The 21,019-nt window shown below is 38.4% G+C and overlaps 1 protein-coding gene across 1 annotated transcript in view; it reads left to right on the forward strand.

Annotated features, from left to right (window-relative positions):
* Positions 1 to 21,019, forward strand: part of MYO16 (myosin XVI) — a 432,588-nt gene that overhangs the window by 71,729 nt on the left and 339,840 nt on the right. The window contains exon 4 of the mRNA XM_024123222.3: positions 4,458 to 4,601. Within this exon, the coding sequence (XP_023978990.2) occupies positions 4,458 to 4,601 (144 nt within the window). The remainder of the gene's footprint in view (positions 1 to 4,457; positions 4,602 to 21,019) is intronic.

Here is a 21,019-nt window from a genome sequence, read left to right on the forward strand (position 1 = left end):
CACTGGTGTGGATCTTTCTAGAATTGGAGTGTCGCATCCTGAAAGGTTCTCCCTTAGGGAAGTCTGAAACTCCCCCACTCAGAGAGGCCTTCCTTAAGCAAACAGTTCCAATCGTTTAATTGACTCTCTAGACATGCCAGATTTCATGTAATCCCATGAATGGCTATTTTCATCCCTCCTCAGTGTTTTTTAGGCTGTTTCCTACCCTGGGCTCTCCTCTGAGGCGGCTTCATGGGTGACTGGACTTGCACAGCTTCTCTCTCTTTTGGCTGCCTCTTCTGACTGCCCCCTTGAATGCAAGCTGTTGATTAGGGAGGACATCTAGTTCATAATACCAACCCTCCGGCTTGGCGTATGGTGGGGATGTGGCAGGTCCTCGGTGGATATGTACTTAATCAGTGGGTTATGAATGTCTCAACCCCTGCCCCTTAATCCTTGTGTTCCCATATACTTCATTGTCCAGTTCTTACCAGGCAGTTGGGGACCCTCTGCTGTGACTCTATAGATTGCTCTGTACACCCTCAATCTCATTGAACTGTACTGTCTATTTCTCAAGGGTGATTACCATGTCATGGTCCTTTACGTATACATTGCCAAGCACCGTGCCTGGAATACAGCATCGCCTAATAAAATCTTGGCGATTCACGGCGAAGCAGACCAGTGCTGCAGCTGAAGGAGCAGAGTTTACGCCCACTGAAAAGGATAACAGTGTCATTAGGAGTTTAAAATTTCAGGATGTGCATCAGGGGTACATCTGAACCTCTTTAGCAACGACCTGTTCCATAATTAGAGTCTGGTCCGATTGGCCGGAAGCTGTGCTGTTTGGAACGCCGGTAGAAATAATAACTGTACTTCAACGCAGAGTGTTCTGGATAGTTTATCGATGGCAAGGTAATCTGGAGTATAAATATTTACCAGAGAGAAAAGCAAAAATGATAAGAAGTGTATTCAAGATGACACTGTAATGAATATGATCCTTCAGTGTGATATAGTGACAGAGAAATGGGAGTGACTTTGCAGAGATCCAAGCACTGGCTGAAAAGGACGGCCCATGGGATTGACACTGAATGCACAGGACCCTGTGGAAGTTCCAGAGCGATGTCAAAAATTTTGGAGATTGCAACAGATTTGAATTCGTTTTGCTGCTGATATAAATCTCCACCTCTCTGCCTCTCATCTCTCTCTCTCCCCTCTCTCTGTCTCTGTCTCTTTCTCTCCGTCTCTGCCTCTCTCTGATTGTGGAAATGTTTTTGAACCACTAAGGACCCATAAACACAGGACAAGAAAATGGAACTTGGCTAAATCCAAATTGACTGTGTAAATCCCGTCGCTTCTCCTTCCCCCAGAGCCGCCAGGCGGTGCAGAAATACACAGTTTTTAATGTTAGAACGATGCCTGGCACATGGTATCCACTCAATATGTGAATCTGCATCAAATTGGTTGTTTTCCTAGTACCTCTTTGCTGGTCTCCTCTGTCCCAATGGCTTTGTATTCAACACAGAGGAGGGAAAAAAAGATACTGAAAATAGATAATCATCGAGAAAACTTACGTTACAGTAGATCTGACTCCAGTTTAAAAAAAACAAACCGGCAACAGACAACTTACATTTGTGAACCATAGGATTTGGTGTGTGAACACAGTGTATATCGAATTTTTGATTTTCTGAGGGTAGATTTCAGGGTCGTTCAGGACATGCTGCTCCTTAGCCAACCAGAACTGAAACATATAAAATACCCCTTATGATAATGTGGAGGGAAAAGACACCACGTTTGAAGTTTAAAATTGTCTTTCTTTGTGGTTTGGTTTCTATGGCTTTCAGAGTCTTTGGGGCTGAATCAGTAATTCACATTGTAGTGGGTTTTTGTACGTTGAGAAACATCACCTTTGTTTACAGACGTAAAAAGGAGTGAAAGGATGCATTGCCAGAGACATTGTGAACTACTGAGCTGGCGCTGAGAGTGTAAGTGGTCACTTTCTAACCCTGGTCAATTCCGTGAACGTCTCAGAGGAAGGAGCGAGCTATCGGCCATGTTGTTTTCTAAGCGTACCTTAAGAGGCAGGATGGAATATTCTGGTCACAGATTGGGACTGCGGAATTTAATATTTCAGTGTGGCGCTAACCTTGGTCATGAGGAATGGGCAACTGAAGTACGGTGTAGGTGAAGATTCCTGAGTACCGGAAGGAAGACATTTCAAACTCTCGTGTAGGGTGGGTGAGACCCAATGTACTTGAGGCCTCATTGTTTGGTGGTGCTCAGAAGAGGCGTAAAGACTGTGGTCATGGTTCCTAAGCCTTTGGTGAAGGCTTGGACCAGGTTGGGGGAAGAGCGTTGTATGTAAGGACAGAGTGAATCTTAGAAAGAAGCACAAGAAGGTGAACATGCAGTGGTTCTGGAAGAATCGGTGATAAGCTGAGAAAATAACCCAGCTTCTTCAGGGTCCTAGGAAAGAATAACTTTACCTGCACAGGGGAAGGCTCCAGGAGAGATGGTGTTTCCACAGAGATAGATTTCCACTTAGGCTCTCTGGACATTTCCAGATGAGGAACGTTTACTTGAAATGGACTGTTCCAGAGGTCCAGTGGAAGGAAGAGTGTGTGGACATGAGGCACCTGGGAGGCCGGTTGGTCAAGGGGCTTCAAAATTCAGGGCAGGCTTTGTGGCGTGTGCCTTGTACTTAGAAGGGCCCAAGCTTGCTTTCATGCTCTGCTGTCGCCATCTTTAAATTCTTAGGAATATTTGAATAAAGGGCCCTCTATTTTCATTTTGCATAAATTATGTAGCTAGTCCTGCTTGGCACTTCAAGAAGGAGATGACAGTGACAGGAGGAGCTGGGGACTTGTCTCCAGGTGGAAATAACTGATGTTGTCTGCATTCTGTTGAGGGTGACAGAGCGGGGCCTCAGCCATTCTTATGGTTCCATAAATTGTCCCCAGAAATTGCTAAACATTGGTGAACAACTACCTGAATTGGGAGGAAGATTTTCTACCTTGATGAAAATTCTTTCTAGGGAGAATGAAGTTTACTATATAGCAATAATACTGTAAGAACACTGTACCAGGAATATTCAGCCATCATCATCTTTGCAGACAAGTGTGATTAGAAGGTACTTATTGCTGTCAAATTATTATTCACGATCCTCTGAAATATGAATCTAAAACTTACGTCACTTGAGAGGGCGGGTATCACTTTAAACACGGTATCTAATTAACTGTGTTTTGGTAAAAGACTGAAAGCTAAACCTTAGGTATCTTTGAATCATCAGTGTGGATTTCTGACGTGCAGGTTGAGGACATCTTGACAGGCACAGAAGGACGAGGTCACATCCGGTTTGATTATGCAGGGAGCTATCAAAACGAAAAAGAGAGAAGAATAGGAATTACTTGCATATGCATTTCCTAAAAGAAATTGGGTCCAGGCCCCAAATCCTAAAATGGATGTATTAGCTTTTATTCTCTGGTCCTCACCTTATCAGTCTTTGTACCCAAACCTGCAGTGAGTGTGGATGGGGTCATGGTTCACATCATCAGGCCCTGATGGTAGGGACCATTTGTTATCGCTACACATGACCTGGAACATCAGATACACAAATATCTTAGTTCAAAACTGAAACTAATCCTTCAAAGTTCATGTGTTTGCCATTGCCCCAAGTGCTTCCATGTGTCCCAAAAATGGCACCCCTCAGATCTTCTTCCATATGGAATGTGCACCATGATTTTGCATTGTCCTTTTTGTACATTCTTGACATACCAGAGAGTGAAGAAAGGTATGGCGATTCTTCAATGACTGTGTTATAATTGTGAACCACAATTCATGTATCTTTTTTTAAGTTGAAGTATAGCTGCTGTACAATATTATGTAAGTTATAGGTGTGCAGTATAGTGATTCATAGTTTTTAAAGGTTATACTCCCTTTATAGTTACTGTAAAATATTGACAAAGTTCAGATCTTTTGCCTACTTTTTAAAATTGGGATGTTTTCTAATGACTAATTATAACGGTAATTAAATAATAACAAAAACATACATGTATCTCTGTAGTACCCATTTCCTGTGCTGTCAGTCTGAGGGTTTATCAGTCAGTTTGAAGTTTTCCCACAACTCACTGAGGCTCCATTCATTTATTTCATCATTTTTCTCTTTGTGTTTCATTTTGTATAATTTATATTACTGCCTTCAAATGACTAATCTTGTCTTCTATAGTATCTAGTCTATTTTTCTTTCCACTGTCCATGGATTCAGTTTTCCTTTCAGTCTTACATATGCTTCTTTCCTTGTAGGTTAGTTAGGGAACATGAATACATTCTTCCCCAGTTTAGCTCCACCTCCCAAGTTCCAAAATTGGCATTGAAGTTGTCTACCTATGGAAAGGAAATTTGGATTAAGTTTATTCCAAATAAACCTATCATAGTTTGTTATCATAGTATACTTTCTTTTATTTCTTTTTTTCTTTTTTCAGTGTGCCCGGTATGATAATGTCTTCATTGCAGAGATCCTGATTGACAGAGGGGCCAATGTCAACCACCAGGACGAAGATTTTTGGACACCAATGCACATTGCCTGTGCATGTGATAACCCTGATGTTGTCCTACTGCTTGTATTAGTAAGTAAAGCAGTTCAGTTTATTACCATTTGAAGATTTGATGGCATATAAAAGTCTGCATATTTAACCAATAATACTTCACAATATGTAATACTTCAGGTGAGAAAAAAAACTGTGTGTATATGTCATCACTTATTTGCCTGGAATTACAAGATAATTAGAGACTAAGGTTGTGGGTCACCACATAGTTCATAAAACAAATTGTGTAGATGTCACACCAAGCTCTATTCCTCTTGCCTTTTTCTTGGAAATTGTATGCCTTGATACCTCGCAAGTCAGTGCTAACTAAAATGGTTTGATAATTGTTATTTTGTCTTTCAATTTGTTCTCCTAATTTTTAGCCAAACTAGGTATATGATAGTAAGGCTATGTGGCTTATGTTGAATCTTCTTCTCTTGTTTAAATCTAGCAAAGAAGTGTCTACCACTTTTGTTTACATGAAAGTGAAAACTCTTAAGTATACAAATCACTGGAGTTATTTGTTGTCATTGTCTTGAGTTATAGCTTAGACCCTGACATGGGTCCTCACACATACTATAATTATTTTAGAATTGGGATTCTTTCTGATTAGTTTATCTCTAACAAAGATTTTAAGAAGTTATGCAGGATTTTTAAGAAAGCATACCAGAATCTAAGAGTAAGAATGAATGATTTGCTTTTTTTCCCCTTTATTAATAAAAATTGCATAATTCCTTAATGATTTTCTATTATGTGCCTGGCTTTTCACATGAACCCTCAAAATTTCACATACAAGCAAATTGGTGCTCAGAGATATTAAGCAACTTGCCATAGGTCAAAAAACAAACTATATCTCTGAACTTAAGGTCAGTGTCCGAAGTCTGGCCTTTCTCCCCAGGGTCATGCTGCCTGTCTTAACAAATTACCACATACGTGATAGCTAAATACAAGAGAACTTTATCCTCTCACATTTTGGAGGCCAGGAATCTGAAATCAAGGTGTTGGCGAAGCTGTTTGCCCTATGTCAGCTCTAGGCAAGAATTCTCCCTTGTTCATTTCTAGCTCCTGTGGATCCCTTGCAGTCCTTGCTGGTCCTTGGTTACAGATGCATCACTCCAGTCTTTGCCTCCGTCATCACGTGACCCTCTTCCCTCTGTCTCTGTATCCAAATACCCCTCTCTTTTCTTTATAAATGCACCAGTCATAGGGTTTAGGGTCCACCTTAACTCAATACCACCTTATCTTACCTTGATCTGCAAAGACCTTATTTCCATAGACGATCACTCACAGATAGTAGCCTTAGGACCCGAACATATCGTTTTTTAAAAAGCACAATCCCACTACACTGCTTTCTTCCCCCTTTTTAAAATCCTAAGCAGAAGCCTTTTAGGATGAAGACTATGAATGGAGATTTCCTTAATCTTGTAAGAGGTTTAATTTGGTCTAGTTTAGTCCAATTTGTCCCTCAAGAATTTGTAAAGTTTTTCTGTTTTTATAGTAGAAGTGTATATCACTGGAAATGTGTTCCTTTCAAATCCTGGAAGATGGCAGCTATAATAAATAAATAAGGAAAGATAAAGGAAATAAAGATGATTTAGCTTGAAATAGAATCATTTGGGGAGCTAATACTCTTAGGAAAACACATGAAAAAGTACTTAACTCATTTATAAGAACAAATCTTCACTTTATAGAAACTGAGCCTAAGAGGAATTAAACTAACAAGTCAGCACAAAGGCAGTGAGATCTACTTAGTATTTGCTTAGTATTAAAGGAAAATTGAAAACACATCTCAGAAGGGAACTGTATGGTCTTTTGAGTGATACTATAAAATCATCAACTGTGAACTCTTTGGAATTCTCAGAACTCATAGAACGCCAGGCTAGATTTTTTAAGAAATGGCTTGGTCTGTAGTAGTTGTTTGAAACTTTTTTTGGGGATAGTTCAACCACTGGATGACTTGGGCAAAGCTGGGCTATAATTATATGAGAATGAGATAGAAAAGTTAGATTCATAGCTTTTGTGGTTTTCCTATGTTTTAATTTTTTTTTTCTGAATATTAGTTGAGAGATCAGAATATTAGTTGAGAGTCACTTTTTCAAGGCCCGTCTCCATTTATTTTCTCTAAGTAATTATCATTAGTTACACCAAACCTTTGCCAAATTAGGCTTTCTATTTTCATTTCATTCATGCAGTTCTCAGGAACCAATATTCATGTGACTGAGCTCGAATTCTGAAAATCCTTCTTCCATTTCCTCAGTGTACACTGCTGGATGAAGACTTCCCCTTCTTGAGTTCAGAGAGTTTGACAGCCCTTAATTTCACTGCCAGCCAAGATTTCCTTCCTTCATTATAGAATATCTGTTTCTTATTTCTGATGGAACAGAGTAAGAGGATCTACCTTCTTTGTAGAGTCTCTGCCCTGAGTCCTGGTCTAGGCATCTCATAGGATTCTTACAATTTAATATCACAGGGACAGCCAAGAGAAGGGCTCAGTACATGGCAGTGTTGTGATTTCAAGGTGCAGAAGCTATAACTACTTGCAGATGACTCCCCTTCAGCATATAGGGACTGTTGCCGGGAGTAGCATGGGTATTAGAAACACCACTGATAGACTAGAAGTAGCAAAGAACTTGGACCACCCAGAGGGCAGGAATGAAGCATGATTATAACCAGAGCTGGGATTAGGGCAGCCCATGAGGACTGGTACCTGGGGTGTCAATATATAAGGTACACTATAATTATAGAAATAAGTATAGTGGCAAATTACTTAGGTCTTCCTTGTGACTCTTTGTGTAACTGAGGAAATATACATGTGCCTTGTTCCTGTTGAGGTTAAACAGTGTCTTCCGAGGAAAATCAATAAGCACTGGCACCAGTCCCATTTCCTAAAACAGATGCTTAGGAAAATAACAACAATTTGAAGAAGTACTAAATCATTGTCCTGAATGGGGACACCCTCATGTCATTGTCAGACTCAATGATAGCTCCATTTTGATGAGGTGAGTTCTCTACACTCCTTTTTTGGTACTTTTATTGTATTCCCCTATTCTTTGGCATTTCCCCCCAGTTGCTGCTAGGATCGTCAGCATATTGCCTCAGCTTCTTTTTCTTTCACCTTATCGTGTATGTTGTGCTTGTTTAAATACGATTTACTTTTCCCTTTGTTCTTGTGTGACACAGTTTCTGTAACTCCTATTTGTTCCCCTGGCAATAACTCAATTTTATTAATGGCCAGTTGCCTTTATAATAATATCTCTTCTGCCTAAAACAATTTGATTTATATTCATTCATTCTTTATCTAGCTTATATCAGTGGTATTCATTAGGGAGCTCTAAGTTAGGCATTAACTAAATTATTAGCTTCCAGCAAGTCACAGAAGTAACTAGCTGGTGCATACATGGCTATTTGTTAAAACAGTGCCAGCACTTTATAGAGACTCAATGTATATATATCAATACTTGCTGAATACATACACAAATGACTGAAAGAATGGCAGGCCAATTTTTGGAAGTCAGCCTGAATTTAATATTGCCATTATTAACTCATGTTATATCTTAAAAAAAACTGTCTTATAGCCACATTCATCTTCTTACATATTCTAGAATTCTTCGTCCTACTCATTCTACACTTGTATTTAGAAGTGCTTGCTTCAGCTCACATGATCTCAGTGTCAGATGATATTGCTTTTCTTTACCAGGCAGAATTGAGAGCTAGAAACTGGATTTACTTCATGTATCAACATAGAATTAAATCCATAATTGTCAGGTTATTAACATTTTCATGGTCTGCAGTGCCCTATTTCTCACACCATAGAATAACCCAACCTCATATGCAAAGTCATATATCTGCCCGTTGCTGTTATTCATTTACTGATGACTATCTTTAATCATTAACTAATATTTATTGATCACCAACTATCTTTAACATAATTCCTGCCATCAAGGGAGTTACTGTTTGTTCATTCATTCATTCATTCAGCAAATATTTATTGAGTGACTGCTATGTTCTGGGTGCTACACAGTGAATAATAAGACATCTTACCTTATTTTACATTATAGAACAATGACCAAAACAAACCAAAGCAAGTAATGTACGTGTAACCACTGAGAAACTTGACTAATGGATTCAGCAAATCTGAGTAGCCTCATTACCACCATGTCGTAACTAGCCCACCATCCATCCATAGAAATAATTTGCTTTCAAATAAATGTGGGTGAACTACATCATCATAAAAATTGTAATTACTATAGAAATATGTTCCTGCTAACAACCTCAAAAGAAAGATTTATTTTACTTCCAGAACTGAATGCCATTGTACGTTGTTTAGCGCTGCATGTCCAGTCTTCTTTCCATTTTCCAAACTGATGAGTAAGGGACACTGTGCACTTACATATTTGAGTGCCTTCTGTTCTGCACTGAGGGGGTCCGCAGTGAATAAAAGAAGCACAAATCCCTGCCTCTTTGGAGCTTACATTCTACTGGGGAGAAACAGGAAGAAACACCTGAGTGGATGAAGTATACAACGTGTCAACTAAAGCGAAATGTTGGAGGGGCAAGGAGAGAGGAGTAGAGAGTCTTAATGGATGTCCTGATGGAGAGGTGACATTTGAGCTGTGAGCCTCGTGGACTGTGGGTGCATCGTGGGCTGGGCAGAGGCAACGGGTGAGGGCAAGCTGTGGGGCAGTGGCTCGTGTTAGAAGAAGAGCAAAGGAGACCCAGGCAGCTCTCTCGTGGAGTGGACGCAGGCTGGGCGGGACGAGAAGTCAGAGAGGCGACAGGAGCTCATCCAGCCCGTTGCTTGGACGTTAGAATTTACTTTTACCCCAGGTGATGAGGGGGCCTGTGGAGCCTTTTGAGTGGAGAGGTGACGTGATACGACATCCATTTAAAAAGATCCACTCTGGCTGCTCTGTTGAAAATACACAAAGGGGGCGGGGGGAACTCTTAGGGGAAACTGTCCCAGTGTCCGGGCCAGACATGGTGCAGGTGGTGAGAAGTGGCCGACATGTGGGCGTATCTGGAAGGTCGAGTTGTCAGTATTTGGTGTGGGATTGGATTGGGGGCTTGAGATAAAGAGCAGGAGTCAGGGAGGGCTTCCACTTTGTTGGCCTGAGAACTGCAGGGTTGGAATCTGTGTTTGCTGAAATGGAGAAGGTGTGTAGAATAGCATGAGTAGTATGGGGTTGTGTTTAAAAAGGAATGAAAAATGTATTTGAATCACATTTTTTTCAAGTTCTTCAGGAAAGCATTATCTGTAGAAATTTTCATTGATTTGCAAGGTAATTGTTTATTGTGAGTTTTTGTTAAGTGGAGATGTATGTGTGTGTCACCATCATATACTAAACGGCATTAGATCGTTGCTATTTTAACTGAATCACAAATGGTTTCATGGTTTGGAGTAGACACAGCTACTGTGAATGTTGTCAGTACTTTTGCCAGATCTACAAAACTCTAGCAGATATTAATAATTAACTTTTATACAGCCCTCCCTATATGATGAGTGTTTTTCTACGTGCTTTATAATGATTAATTCACTTAGTCCTCACAGAATCCTATATGTATGTGCTAGCTTTTTCACTTTTACTTTGTATAGGTGAGGCAACTTACATGCTGAAAGCCAGTTGATAGTGGTAGAGGCAAAATTGTTGATTTGGGATTACAAATTAATTCTAGCAAGCAGGCACGTTCACAAATATAAAATCCATGAGCAATGAGGATTGACTGCATTTATTACTAAGTAAAACAATTGACCGTTTTGAGGATTTTAATCGTGAAATAGAAACCATCTAAACCCAGTGTATTTTAGGAATTGGGGTGGCTCAAAAAATGATGGATTTCTACAGTATATTTTCAAAATTTAGACTTTTTAGTACCATTATTATTTTCACAATTTCCATCACATAGTTGAACAGGGTGTTGCAGTTTCCTAGAAGTTTTATAGATAGCTCACTGAGTATGTGGAGCACATCTATGACAAAAACAATGCTCTTAATATATTATCCCTATTTTTACCTAAAGAAATCTAGTATCAGAGAGGTTATGTAGTAGAATAAAATCTCACATCTAAATGTTTTCACTCCCAGTAAAATATTTTACTGCATTATTATTTTTATATTTAATGTAGAATTACATATTCATATAATTCTATATAATATACATTCTATGAAACAAAATTTGACCACAGAATTTTATTTTATTGAATATTTGAGTATCTCACATATGTAAGTTTTTAAATTTTTCATTCCACATTATCCAGTTTTTAAAATATTTTCTAAATAGTGCCATATTTGAACACCAATGCTCTATAACTCAAAATTTGTTAGAGTATTTTTTTAATAATTCTATAGTAATTTGCTATTTCTCAGACTTTAAGAAACTTTTCTGTTATCCAAGAGGAAATCACAAAGGCTGAAAAGTGGTTAACTCAAACCAGTCTTTTTAAAATTTTGACTTCCTATTTATTTCAACATGGTCGTAATATATGAAATATATACATATGTTTGTGTGTATATATACATATATATTTCTGGCATGTTGTATCAGTGCATCTATGCCTTGAATCAATACTTGTAAATACCAAAATCTGCTCGATCACTTGCCTGCGGAGAGAGGAACAATAGACTTTTCTTTGCTATTTTGTACCATGTGATGTCACAGAGAATGGTTTCTTAATAGCATTGCTCAATTTTCACTTATTTACTGATATGATTTTGGATTACAGGGTTACATTTATCTGCGGCATGCTAGATCTGAATTTTCACATTTAATTTTCCATTGTGGCCACAGTTGCTAAGCTTCTCTGTCCTGTTAGCAGTTCTAAAGCTGTGACAAATCTGCCTGTTTTAACAGCCCATTGCAGTTTGAACCATAAGAAACAAATTAATTTTTATATTGGTGTCACTTATTTTAGAAGGAAAATAATTTATTTGACTAAAACACTGAATGATGCTTCTTTTGGGGGAAAATGATCGCCTATGTTCCTGACTAATCATCTCAGGTTTTTCTCTTTTTTATTGAAAATTTTGGGAGGAAATGCTTTGATACTTCACATGTCTTAGAACCATTTAATAAACCTTACTATAAAGGGTATCTATTGTACATAATGTCAAAAAATGACTAGTAAATAACTGAAGGATAAAATGTTATTTGTTTTATTTTTTCAAAGGGGTGACAGGGAATGGTGAATTGCTGAATTATTACTATTACATATTACCAGGAGATCTTTTAAGATATTTTCACTCCCTGAAATCAGAACGTGTAGGAGGAGGTATTAGCAAATCCATAGTCATTTACTAAGTGAGGCTCAGTAATATTAATACTATCATTGTTTCACTTCAGTAACAACGGAATGATTACTTGAAATTGCAGTGAATGTTTTCTTCATCCTCGGCCTTCTGTGTTTGAACATCTGATGTTAGTAATTTCTCTGCCTGTTGGATGGAGTGTGTCATGCTCTGTGTTTAATGGGCAGAGTGGGACTAGATCATTTTAACGGGTGCTGCAGGCGACTGGCTGCTGGAACCTAGCAATTCTGCCATAAATGCAATAGCAAATGATGTTTCAAAAACACATATTGCTCACTTTGTGTCAGGTGGCCAAGTTGATAGATCAAACTTAAATTGTTCCAAAACTTCACTCATTCACTGCTTAGACTGTTTCCGGGTTAGATCCTAGTATAAAATTGTTTATAGTGTTTAGTTCTAAATTACCCTTTCCATCACTTTGATTTGTTAAATATTAGAACACAGGGTACCCTGCTATTTCAGAACGTTATATTCCTCCCTAGAAAATGAGCTAAAACTGAATAGTTCAAGGTAAGTCTGATTTTCCAGTAGGAACTGTGGCAGAACACCTGGGCATCACTCAACTTTTTATGTAAATGATGACATGCGCGCCGTATTTAATCTTTTTTCAGATGTTGGTCTTGCCTTCAACTTCTCTGAGAAAATTGAGGTCTTCGGGCTTGAATGCCTTCAACTTCCTACTAAAAACTATTGATTTTTTCCCTATATATATTCACTGGCTTTCTTCCATCCTTAAAGAGGTGTTTGTTCTCCTTTATAAGCTAACTCCTTCTACATCCTCTTTAGATTCTGCTACTTGCCCCTTCTCCAAAGATTTCTCCTTCATCATTTATTGAGCTTTCATTTTCGTAGTCATTCCTGTATCCTTTAGCTTTAAATTAATTCATGGTTATGTTCTAGTGATTTCCATTAGTTAAAAAATAAGAAGAAAAAAGCCTGATCAGACTTCTGTCCTCGGATTGTCACCCTGTTGTTCTCTCATGTTCATAGTCAAACTTCTCTGAAGGACAGTATGCTTTTTCTGACCCCAATTTACGGCCCCTGTCACCCCATCCAGACAGTCTGGTCTCTCTTCACTCAGACCCCTCAAAATGGCCCTTTACCGAGAATACTTTGACGTCTTTGTGATGAGGTCATTGGACACATTTCATGGTTTATCCTACTTAATGTATCTCACTAGGTCTAAAGGCAAGTTTGTCAAGAAAGGAAATGGGGCAAACGTCCAATTTTTTACCCAAGGTTATATTTTTGGGGCTAATCGGAGTAAGAATCTGAAGGAAGCTACTCTGGCTCCTAAGCCCTGTTAGTGACCATTGAACATTAAGAGGGTTTTTTTTTTCTTTTTTTCAGCTTTACTGAGGTGTAATTGATAAATAAAACTGTATGTATTTTACAGCGTGATGATTTGGTATATTTTGTTAAATGATTACACCAATCAGGTAAATTAACACCTCCATCACCTCACAGAGTTAATATTAATTTTTTTTTTTGTAGTGAGAATGCTTAAGATCTACTCTCTTAACAAAACTCAGGTGTATAATACAATATTATTAACTGTAGTCACAATGCTGTATATTAGATCCCTAGAACTTACCCATCTTATAAGTCAAAGTTGGTACCCTTTCAGCAGCATCTCCCATCTTCCCTGCCCTCCAGCCCCCGGGAACCACCATTCTACTTTCTATCAGTCCACCTTTTTTTGTTGTTGTTGTTGTTAAGTCGTGTTTTTTTAAACCTATTGCTACCTAAACTTTCCCATCACTAAAATCGACGGTAACAATTCATCCTATCTATGGTGAAAATGCTTACTCCTTATTCACGGTGATTAACACCATAAAAGTAGATTTCAGAAAACAAGCAATAAAGTGTCATTCGAAAACCGCACGTGGAGGATTTCTGGTTTCAGCTCAGACAGGCTCAGGCTGCTGTCCTTGCAATAAGAAAAGAGTTGAACCAATTGAAAATCAGTAACTTTTCTTGGACCCGTCAGAGAGCTGAAGTTTCAGGGAAAATCCTATCAACCTCAAAATCCGGGAGACAGGTGAATCCAGCCAGTCAGAGCTAAGATTCGGTGCTGGATCAGAGGTCGCAGGAGGGATAATGATTTTTCTTTTCCTGAAAAAAATTCCACACCAAGTTTTCCTATAAAAGGTCCCCACAAAACTATTTATCACATAGGATTATATCTATTTGTTAGTAGGGTGGACAAATTCTTACAAAGGGTAGACTTAATTTCATGAAGCAGTGATAAAGACAGGAATATTAAAATTCCTGTGGGAACTTTATAAGTGCAAATGTTACAGCCGTTCTGAACCAGCAGAAATTGTAAAAGAGATTTCATTAGCCCACCGCTCAGTGACATTTAAGAGCGCTTATGCTGTTAAAGCTTGATCTGAGGTTGAGATTTCCATTTTATTTGAAACAAAATTTGAATTTGTAGAGGAAAATAATTTTGTAAAGCAGTGTTCAGTTTTGGGTTCTAAAATAAACACATCAGTCATTAAATTCATTAAAACACTAAATTACATCAAACAGTTAAATACATCCAAAAGGTTGATATGAGGGGTGTAAGAAATGGGACAGTACACCAATACTGTCCAATAAATCAAATAAACAATAAAAGAGGCTTAGCAACAATGATACATAATCCTGCTTTTTGGGAAGGTTATATGTTTTGTATTAGTTAAATAGTCTTTCTCTTTGGAGTTATTTCTTTTCCAGAATGGCTTTATTGAATCATCCCTTAACCAAAAATATTAGGAGGCTTCTACAAGAGATCTACTCTTTGTAATATCTTTAGGTCATATATATAGTCAAGGAAGCAAAATGGATTTTGAAGTAGATATCAATAAAAAGCAGGATCCTGGAAATTCATTAGCTTCTTAAATTCTAAGACAATATAGAACCTATCAGTCTGCTACTGTAGCCTGCCTACACTCTTAAATTACATTTCTGAAAATGAGTCCTCTTTGGGCCATCAGAACAAACCTATAAAGTGATAATTCACTGGAAAAGAATCAGGATCTCCATCAACTTGCACAAGGGTAATAAGAGTCACCTCCTTTTAAATTTAGCTACCTGAATGGTTACTACAAAATATATTCAAAAAAGAGAAGCTGTATTTTGAGAACTTCAGAGCTTATGTAGTTGATGAAGTCTGTGTATCGGTGTTACAGACATCACATCACCTTCTTGGACAGTAATTGTATTTATATTGTAAATAATCTTAAGTGAAAATATCAACAAGGATTTCTTGTGAAAGCCAATGTGTCCTGTTAGAACTCTGCTGTCACATCCTTCCCTGGTGTAGCATAAAGAAGAAGTAAAGAAAATATCTAAGAACTTTCTTAGGGAAGGAAACAAGTATTTACAAGCTGGACCTAGTCAATCAGAAAGAATAAATTCCTGATAGGTTATTGATGTAAATAGCTCTGTCTGATGGAAAGCTGCACTGACACACTGAACACTGTTTTTGAGTGTGGACAGAACTGCTAGTAAAGGCTTTGACCATGGTGGTCACAAACATAGGTGTAAATATACCAAGAATTTTAAAGGCTTAAAGTGGAAGAAAGAAGTACAAGGAATGGTTCCTTGGCCTTAACGTAGGCATAAAGCATCATGGCAAAGATTTGAGCGTCATACCTACTAGAGCATGGGCTTGAAGATACGGGGAGGGGGAAGGGTAAGCTGTGACCGTGACGAAGTGAGAGAGTGGCATGGACAACTATACACTACCAAACGTAGGGTGGATAGCTAGTGGGAAGCAGCCGCATAGCACAGGGAGATCAGCTCGGTGCTTTGAGACCACCTAGAGGGGTGGGATAGGGAAAAATAGATTTGAGCGTCAGAACCTCAAGCCTAAGCCCTCACCAGTTCTCTCACTAGTTCTGTGACTTCGATAAGTACTTCATTACAAATAAACTCCAAAAAAGTGGGAACTTTTTTCATGGCTCTGACCACAGTCCCTCCTGCAGTGACATTAAATTAAATTACTTAAAAGTTATTTTTGAGGAACGCCTGGATTTTTCAATTCAGTATTGCTCAATTCTCTCTTTTAACTTTATTTTTGCCACTTTTATCATGATTGTCAACATGTATTTCCTTACGTTACTAAGTGAAGTAGCCCATGGTTAATGACACATCAGGGTATTCAGTATCAATACTGGATAAAAATTTAAAATGGTCTGTTCTGTTAAGACGGATTAAACGTGCAGGAATTTAATCAACCATGGCTGTGATTATGGCACCAAACTTCACACGAGCTTCACAGCGCCTGAAAGTGAAGTTTGTCTGGTTTCGAGCACGATTTTTGCTGCTCCCAGGGTTCTCTGATTGCATCTTGTACACAATATGAATTGTTTATACAAGAATAGGAAAGACCTGCATTTGCACACATCATACATGTTAACTTGACTTTTTGTCACATACTGTCGTCACTAGTCAGCCTTTTCAGAAACTTCCACTGTTGGTGAAGATTTTTCTTTTCTGACTAAAATGTCCGATAGAAGAAATTCTTACTCTTTAAATACAAAAGCGTAAACTGAAAAATGTGTGCCTCATGGCATTTCTATAATTTTACTAAAATTCTTTGAAGAACAGAAAAATACATACATTTTGTACATCTAATAGCAGCATGGGTTTATTAAGTTTGGGAAATACAGACCACCGTCTGTGCTCAAGGTCTAAGGAAAGCTTTCGTAGGTTTACCCTGTTTGATTATTTATGCTCCCGTGTTTTGGTAAATTGTACTCCCTCTTTTCAAGTGTTTTTCATGATAAATAATTTTTTTTTTTTTTTTTTTTTTCCCGTTGCGGAGCACAGGCTCCGGACGCGCAGGCCCAGCGGCCGTGGCTCACGGGCCCAGCCGCTCCGCGGCACGTGGGATCCTCCCGGACCGGGGCACGAACCCGCGTCCCCTGCATCGGCAGGCGGACTCCCAACCACGGCGCCACCAGGGAAGCCAGATACATAATATTTTTAATCTATATTTTAATTAAGATAATTTTTTAAATCTAATAATTTACATTAATATTATAAAGCATTTAATTTGACTTCTGAATATCTTTTTAGTAAGATGTTTTCTTTTTCTGATTACATAAATAATTCATGTTTGTTTTACAAGCATTGGAAAATACAGAAAAAAAAGAAGGCACTCATTAGCCCACTGGTCAGAGAAAAATCGGTGGTAACATTTTGATGATGTCCTAGGTGTGTATGTGTTGATCAGTTTTAAGTGAGAATCCGTGGCCCGTGGCCAGATTGTCACGTGGAAATGATCTCCCTTTATGGGCAGGAGAGAAAGAATTGGAGGGCCCTAGTGGATTCTGTTAGCGATGTGAGGTTATTATTGTAGCTTAGGTCAGGGGAGGTGGAAGTTTCAGCTGGAGGGATGTTGGCCGTGAGCAATGGAACACGTCTGGCAGATGGTCATAAAACAGACAGAGAATATGATCCTGTTTTACAGAAAATAATAATATATTCATATGATCACATATATATGGGTATTTGTACTTATAACTGTATATAGATATACTGTAGGTATTTTTATAAAACCAATATCATCATATTTGTATTATTTTGCAACCCAATAAATACATGTGATGGCGTAATATGACACTTTGCAAGGGTATACTAAAATTTATATAGCCCTTTGCTTATTTATGCTTTAAATTACAATGAGAATATTAAAATAGGGTGCCCTAACAGGTGCCTTAGAGATTCTTGGAAATTTCTGAAACAGTGGGTACTATACATATAAGAATAAAATTAACTTTTAATATTAACTTCAAAGGTTCCTAGAAACTTGTAATTTAAAAAGTGAGTTCTCCCTATTGGGAAAAAATTGTGTATTTTAACGTGGCCCATTAAATAAAAGGATTTTAATGTGATTAGTGCCAAGAAAATTCTGAGAGAAATGTGTAACATTAAACCAATATCAATTAAGTGCCTACTCACTTCCAACCACATTATATCTGTGATAAATTCAGCATGAGAGCAGTGCTTTGAAATTTCGGTCTTTGTTTACAGAATATCCCATTCCTAATGCAGGAAAATAATTTATAATAGGAGTCTCCAACACATTGGAGACTGGTTGGAAGGTGTAAATAGGTCAGACGTATCTGTCATCTAAGATGGTAAAGTCACACTTGGGGTTGATTTCATGATAAAATTAGTTTTAAAGTGTGATTATTTCAGTATTCAACGTAGTGCTACTTTCATAGGCACTGTGCCCTCATAACACACACAGATATTTAATACAAGGGAAATGCTACATCCCTGAGTCCTGCTAATATAGCCATGCTTCGATGCCTTGACCTTGCATTCAAATTGTATTTTTCTCAATTTTCGTTCCCTGTAGGTTGCTGACCGGTGTCCAATGCACATTTGTCCTAGCTGTGTGTCCTCCAGGTAGAGCTTGTTTGTAAGTTTATATTTTCCCACCAATGACTTCTAGTGAACCACTTCTGTGGGAGGTCACTGTTATCAGGACCGCTTAGCTCTGAGGCTGTTTGATTTTCTTACAATCCGTTCCACTAAGGAGAAGAGGAGGGGATCACCTCATTCCCCTGTGCACAAGCAAATGCAGAAATATCAGTCTTTGCATCTCCATCATCAGAGCTCACTCCTTCATCCTGTGATTCCATTAGGGGAGCAGATCCCCGCCATCTCAATCGCTGTCAGACGTGGGCGACTGCTCTTCTTTATTCAGTTCAGAACTTGTCCCAGGGAGCCGAGCGTGATCTCTGTTAATAGACCAAGCTGCACAAAATCAGAAATGTTTTCACATTTAAATTTAAAGAAACACTGAATCTTTAAACCACATTTGAAAAGTACTTTATTATGCCATTGTTGTGTAAACTACTCACTTATTTGGGGGGAACTCATAAATATCAGACCAAGAACAGTATATATTACTGAGTGATGCTTTAGTGTAATATCTTTGTCTCCATGTGTGATTCCTGACTCCCTTATTTCTTTTTCAATGTTTTATCTATTACCACAGCAAGATTTGGGTATTTTAATATTAATAGAAATATGATGTTAGGTCATTTATACTTTAGATATTTTATCATTTTCAATGAAGATATTATGAGATCCATATTTTTAAAATAATTTAATTTAGAAATCTCCAGCCAGGACTTGCCAAATGAAAATCACTCTGACAGATTTTGTAGGCTATATTCTCTTAATGATTATAGTCTGTGGAAAAAAAATAGTAACATCTAAGCCTTCTGAAGATTTTTACTTTGAGAACTGTATAACTTGCAGATATTTTAACGGAATTTCAGAATTCTATGTTAAAGTGTGAATAGTTAATTGCATTTATGTAGATGAAGCAGGAGTTACTGTTTCATAAAATGCACACGTTATGCCCTTGTTTTTATTACTATTCTGTACTTTTGATATTTGTTTGGTAGGCACATGTTGCTATGTACTCTTTGTCAAATCACTGGCAAGTTAAGACCCAAGAGAAATGCAGCAATCTATATATATATTACCTGGAAACTGAGAAAATGAAGACGGTCATATGAAAGAAATGATGTGGAAAAGTGTCATAAGACTAAGAAAAATATTTGAATTTAATTCAGTTCGACTGCCTTAGGAATTAGAATACACAAGGAAACTTAGTTTGGGAACAATATGATAGACAAAAGTGCTTATTCCCCTTTCAGTAATAATAGAAGACTTTCAGTAAACACTTTGGGTTAAAACTTTAAAGACTGTAAGTCAGGTGGAAATGTATACATGAAGAAACAATATATCTAGTAAAAGGTAAGGTCATGGTTTTTTTTGGCCTGAGAAAGTAAATTTTAAAAAAAGCCAAGGAAAAATGGTGCCATAGAAAACCCAGTTACCATTCGGGACTTTCTGTCAGCCAAGGAGAAGTGGAAGTGGAATAAATCTGTAAGTTAAATTTCTAAATATAACAGAAGCAAGAGAGACATTGATAGTCGTATCTATATGACTGTAAGGTCGGTAGCAGGAATCAGATGACTTTGCTGGGAAACACAAGAGAAAACGGCCGTAACAGCTGTGAGACTGTCCAACATATAGTCCTCTTCTTGTGGGGCTGCTAGAAATACGTCCAACCTAAAGCGCTCTTTTCCCTCCCTACGACTGGTTCTCAGAATCAGCAACTATCAGTTCTCGGATTGCTTCCTTAATTCTGATACTCACCTGTCCTGCTGCCCGCATTCAATGGCGACACAGTTATCTCCTGCTCCCCTTCTTAAATAAGTATAACAGTAAATGAAAGGGGGTTTCATAGAAAAGGGTTTCATGCATCTTCAGTGCAGGTGCCTCCCAATGAGATCTTTCCGGACTGTGCCTGGTACTTGATTGTCTGGCTCAGCGGTGCCCCAAATATTAGGACAGGTCCCCTACTCAGCAGGACCCTTCCCAACATACAGAGGCTTCCCAGTGCTGTGATGGGATTTGAAGTTCCAAGTAGAGTATGCAAGGCTCCCCAAACACATTTGGCTGTGGACACCCCAGAAAAACATTCTTACAAGTGTAGTGCGCCATAAAATGCAGATAAAAGCTGATGAAACTTACCAGTGAAGCTGGGGACAGGCAAAAGACCCCCTGCTTTGTGGGGAGTCAACTCTACCACAATCCAAGGTCACCTTCTCTGTTACCAGAGATGAACATGTAGTGAGAATATATGAGGATAGAATGTTTGAGAGTTTCAATCTGAGGTTAGGGATAATTAATTGGAAAGTCACCAATAATGAGAAAATCTCAACAAAACATTTTAAGAGGCATCCACTTCCGTCTCATCCCAAAGTGAGGATGACACCTGATCGTAATGATATTATTCCTTGAGTTTCCAGAACCAGTAAAGTTTCAGGGCTGGGGTTCACCTGGGGTTTGTCTGTTTCCGTGTCTGGCCTTGTCTCTACCATCTCTCTGGATCTACCGTCTTCCTTGTGCTGGTTGGTGCCGATGGGGATTATATTGTGAATAATTACTCTTCAAGTCACCTGTAAACACCTTGAAGGTAGCTTCTTTGCCTTATACTTTTTTTTTTTTTTTTTTTTTTTTTTTTGTGGTATGCGGGCCTCCCTCTGTTGGGGCCCCTCCCGTTGCGGAGCACAGGCTCCGGACGCGCAGGCCCAGCGGCCATGGCTCACGGGCCCAGCCGCTCCGCGGCAT

This window comes from Physeter macrocephalus, chromosome 13 (assembly GCF_002837175.3).
Source record: "Physeter macrocephalus isolate SW-GA chromosome 13, ASM283717v5, whole genome shotgun sequence".
Taxonomy (NCBI): domain Eukaryota; kingdom Metazoa; phylum Chordata; class Mammalia; order Artiodactyla; family Physeteridae; genus Physeter; species Physeter macrocephalus.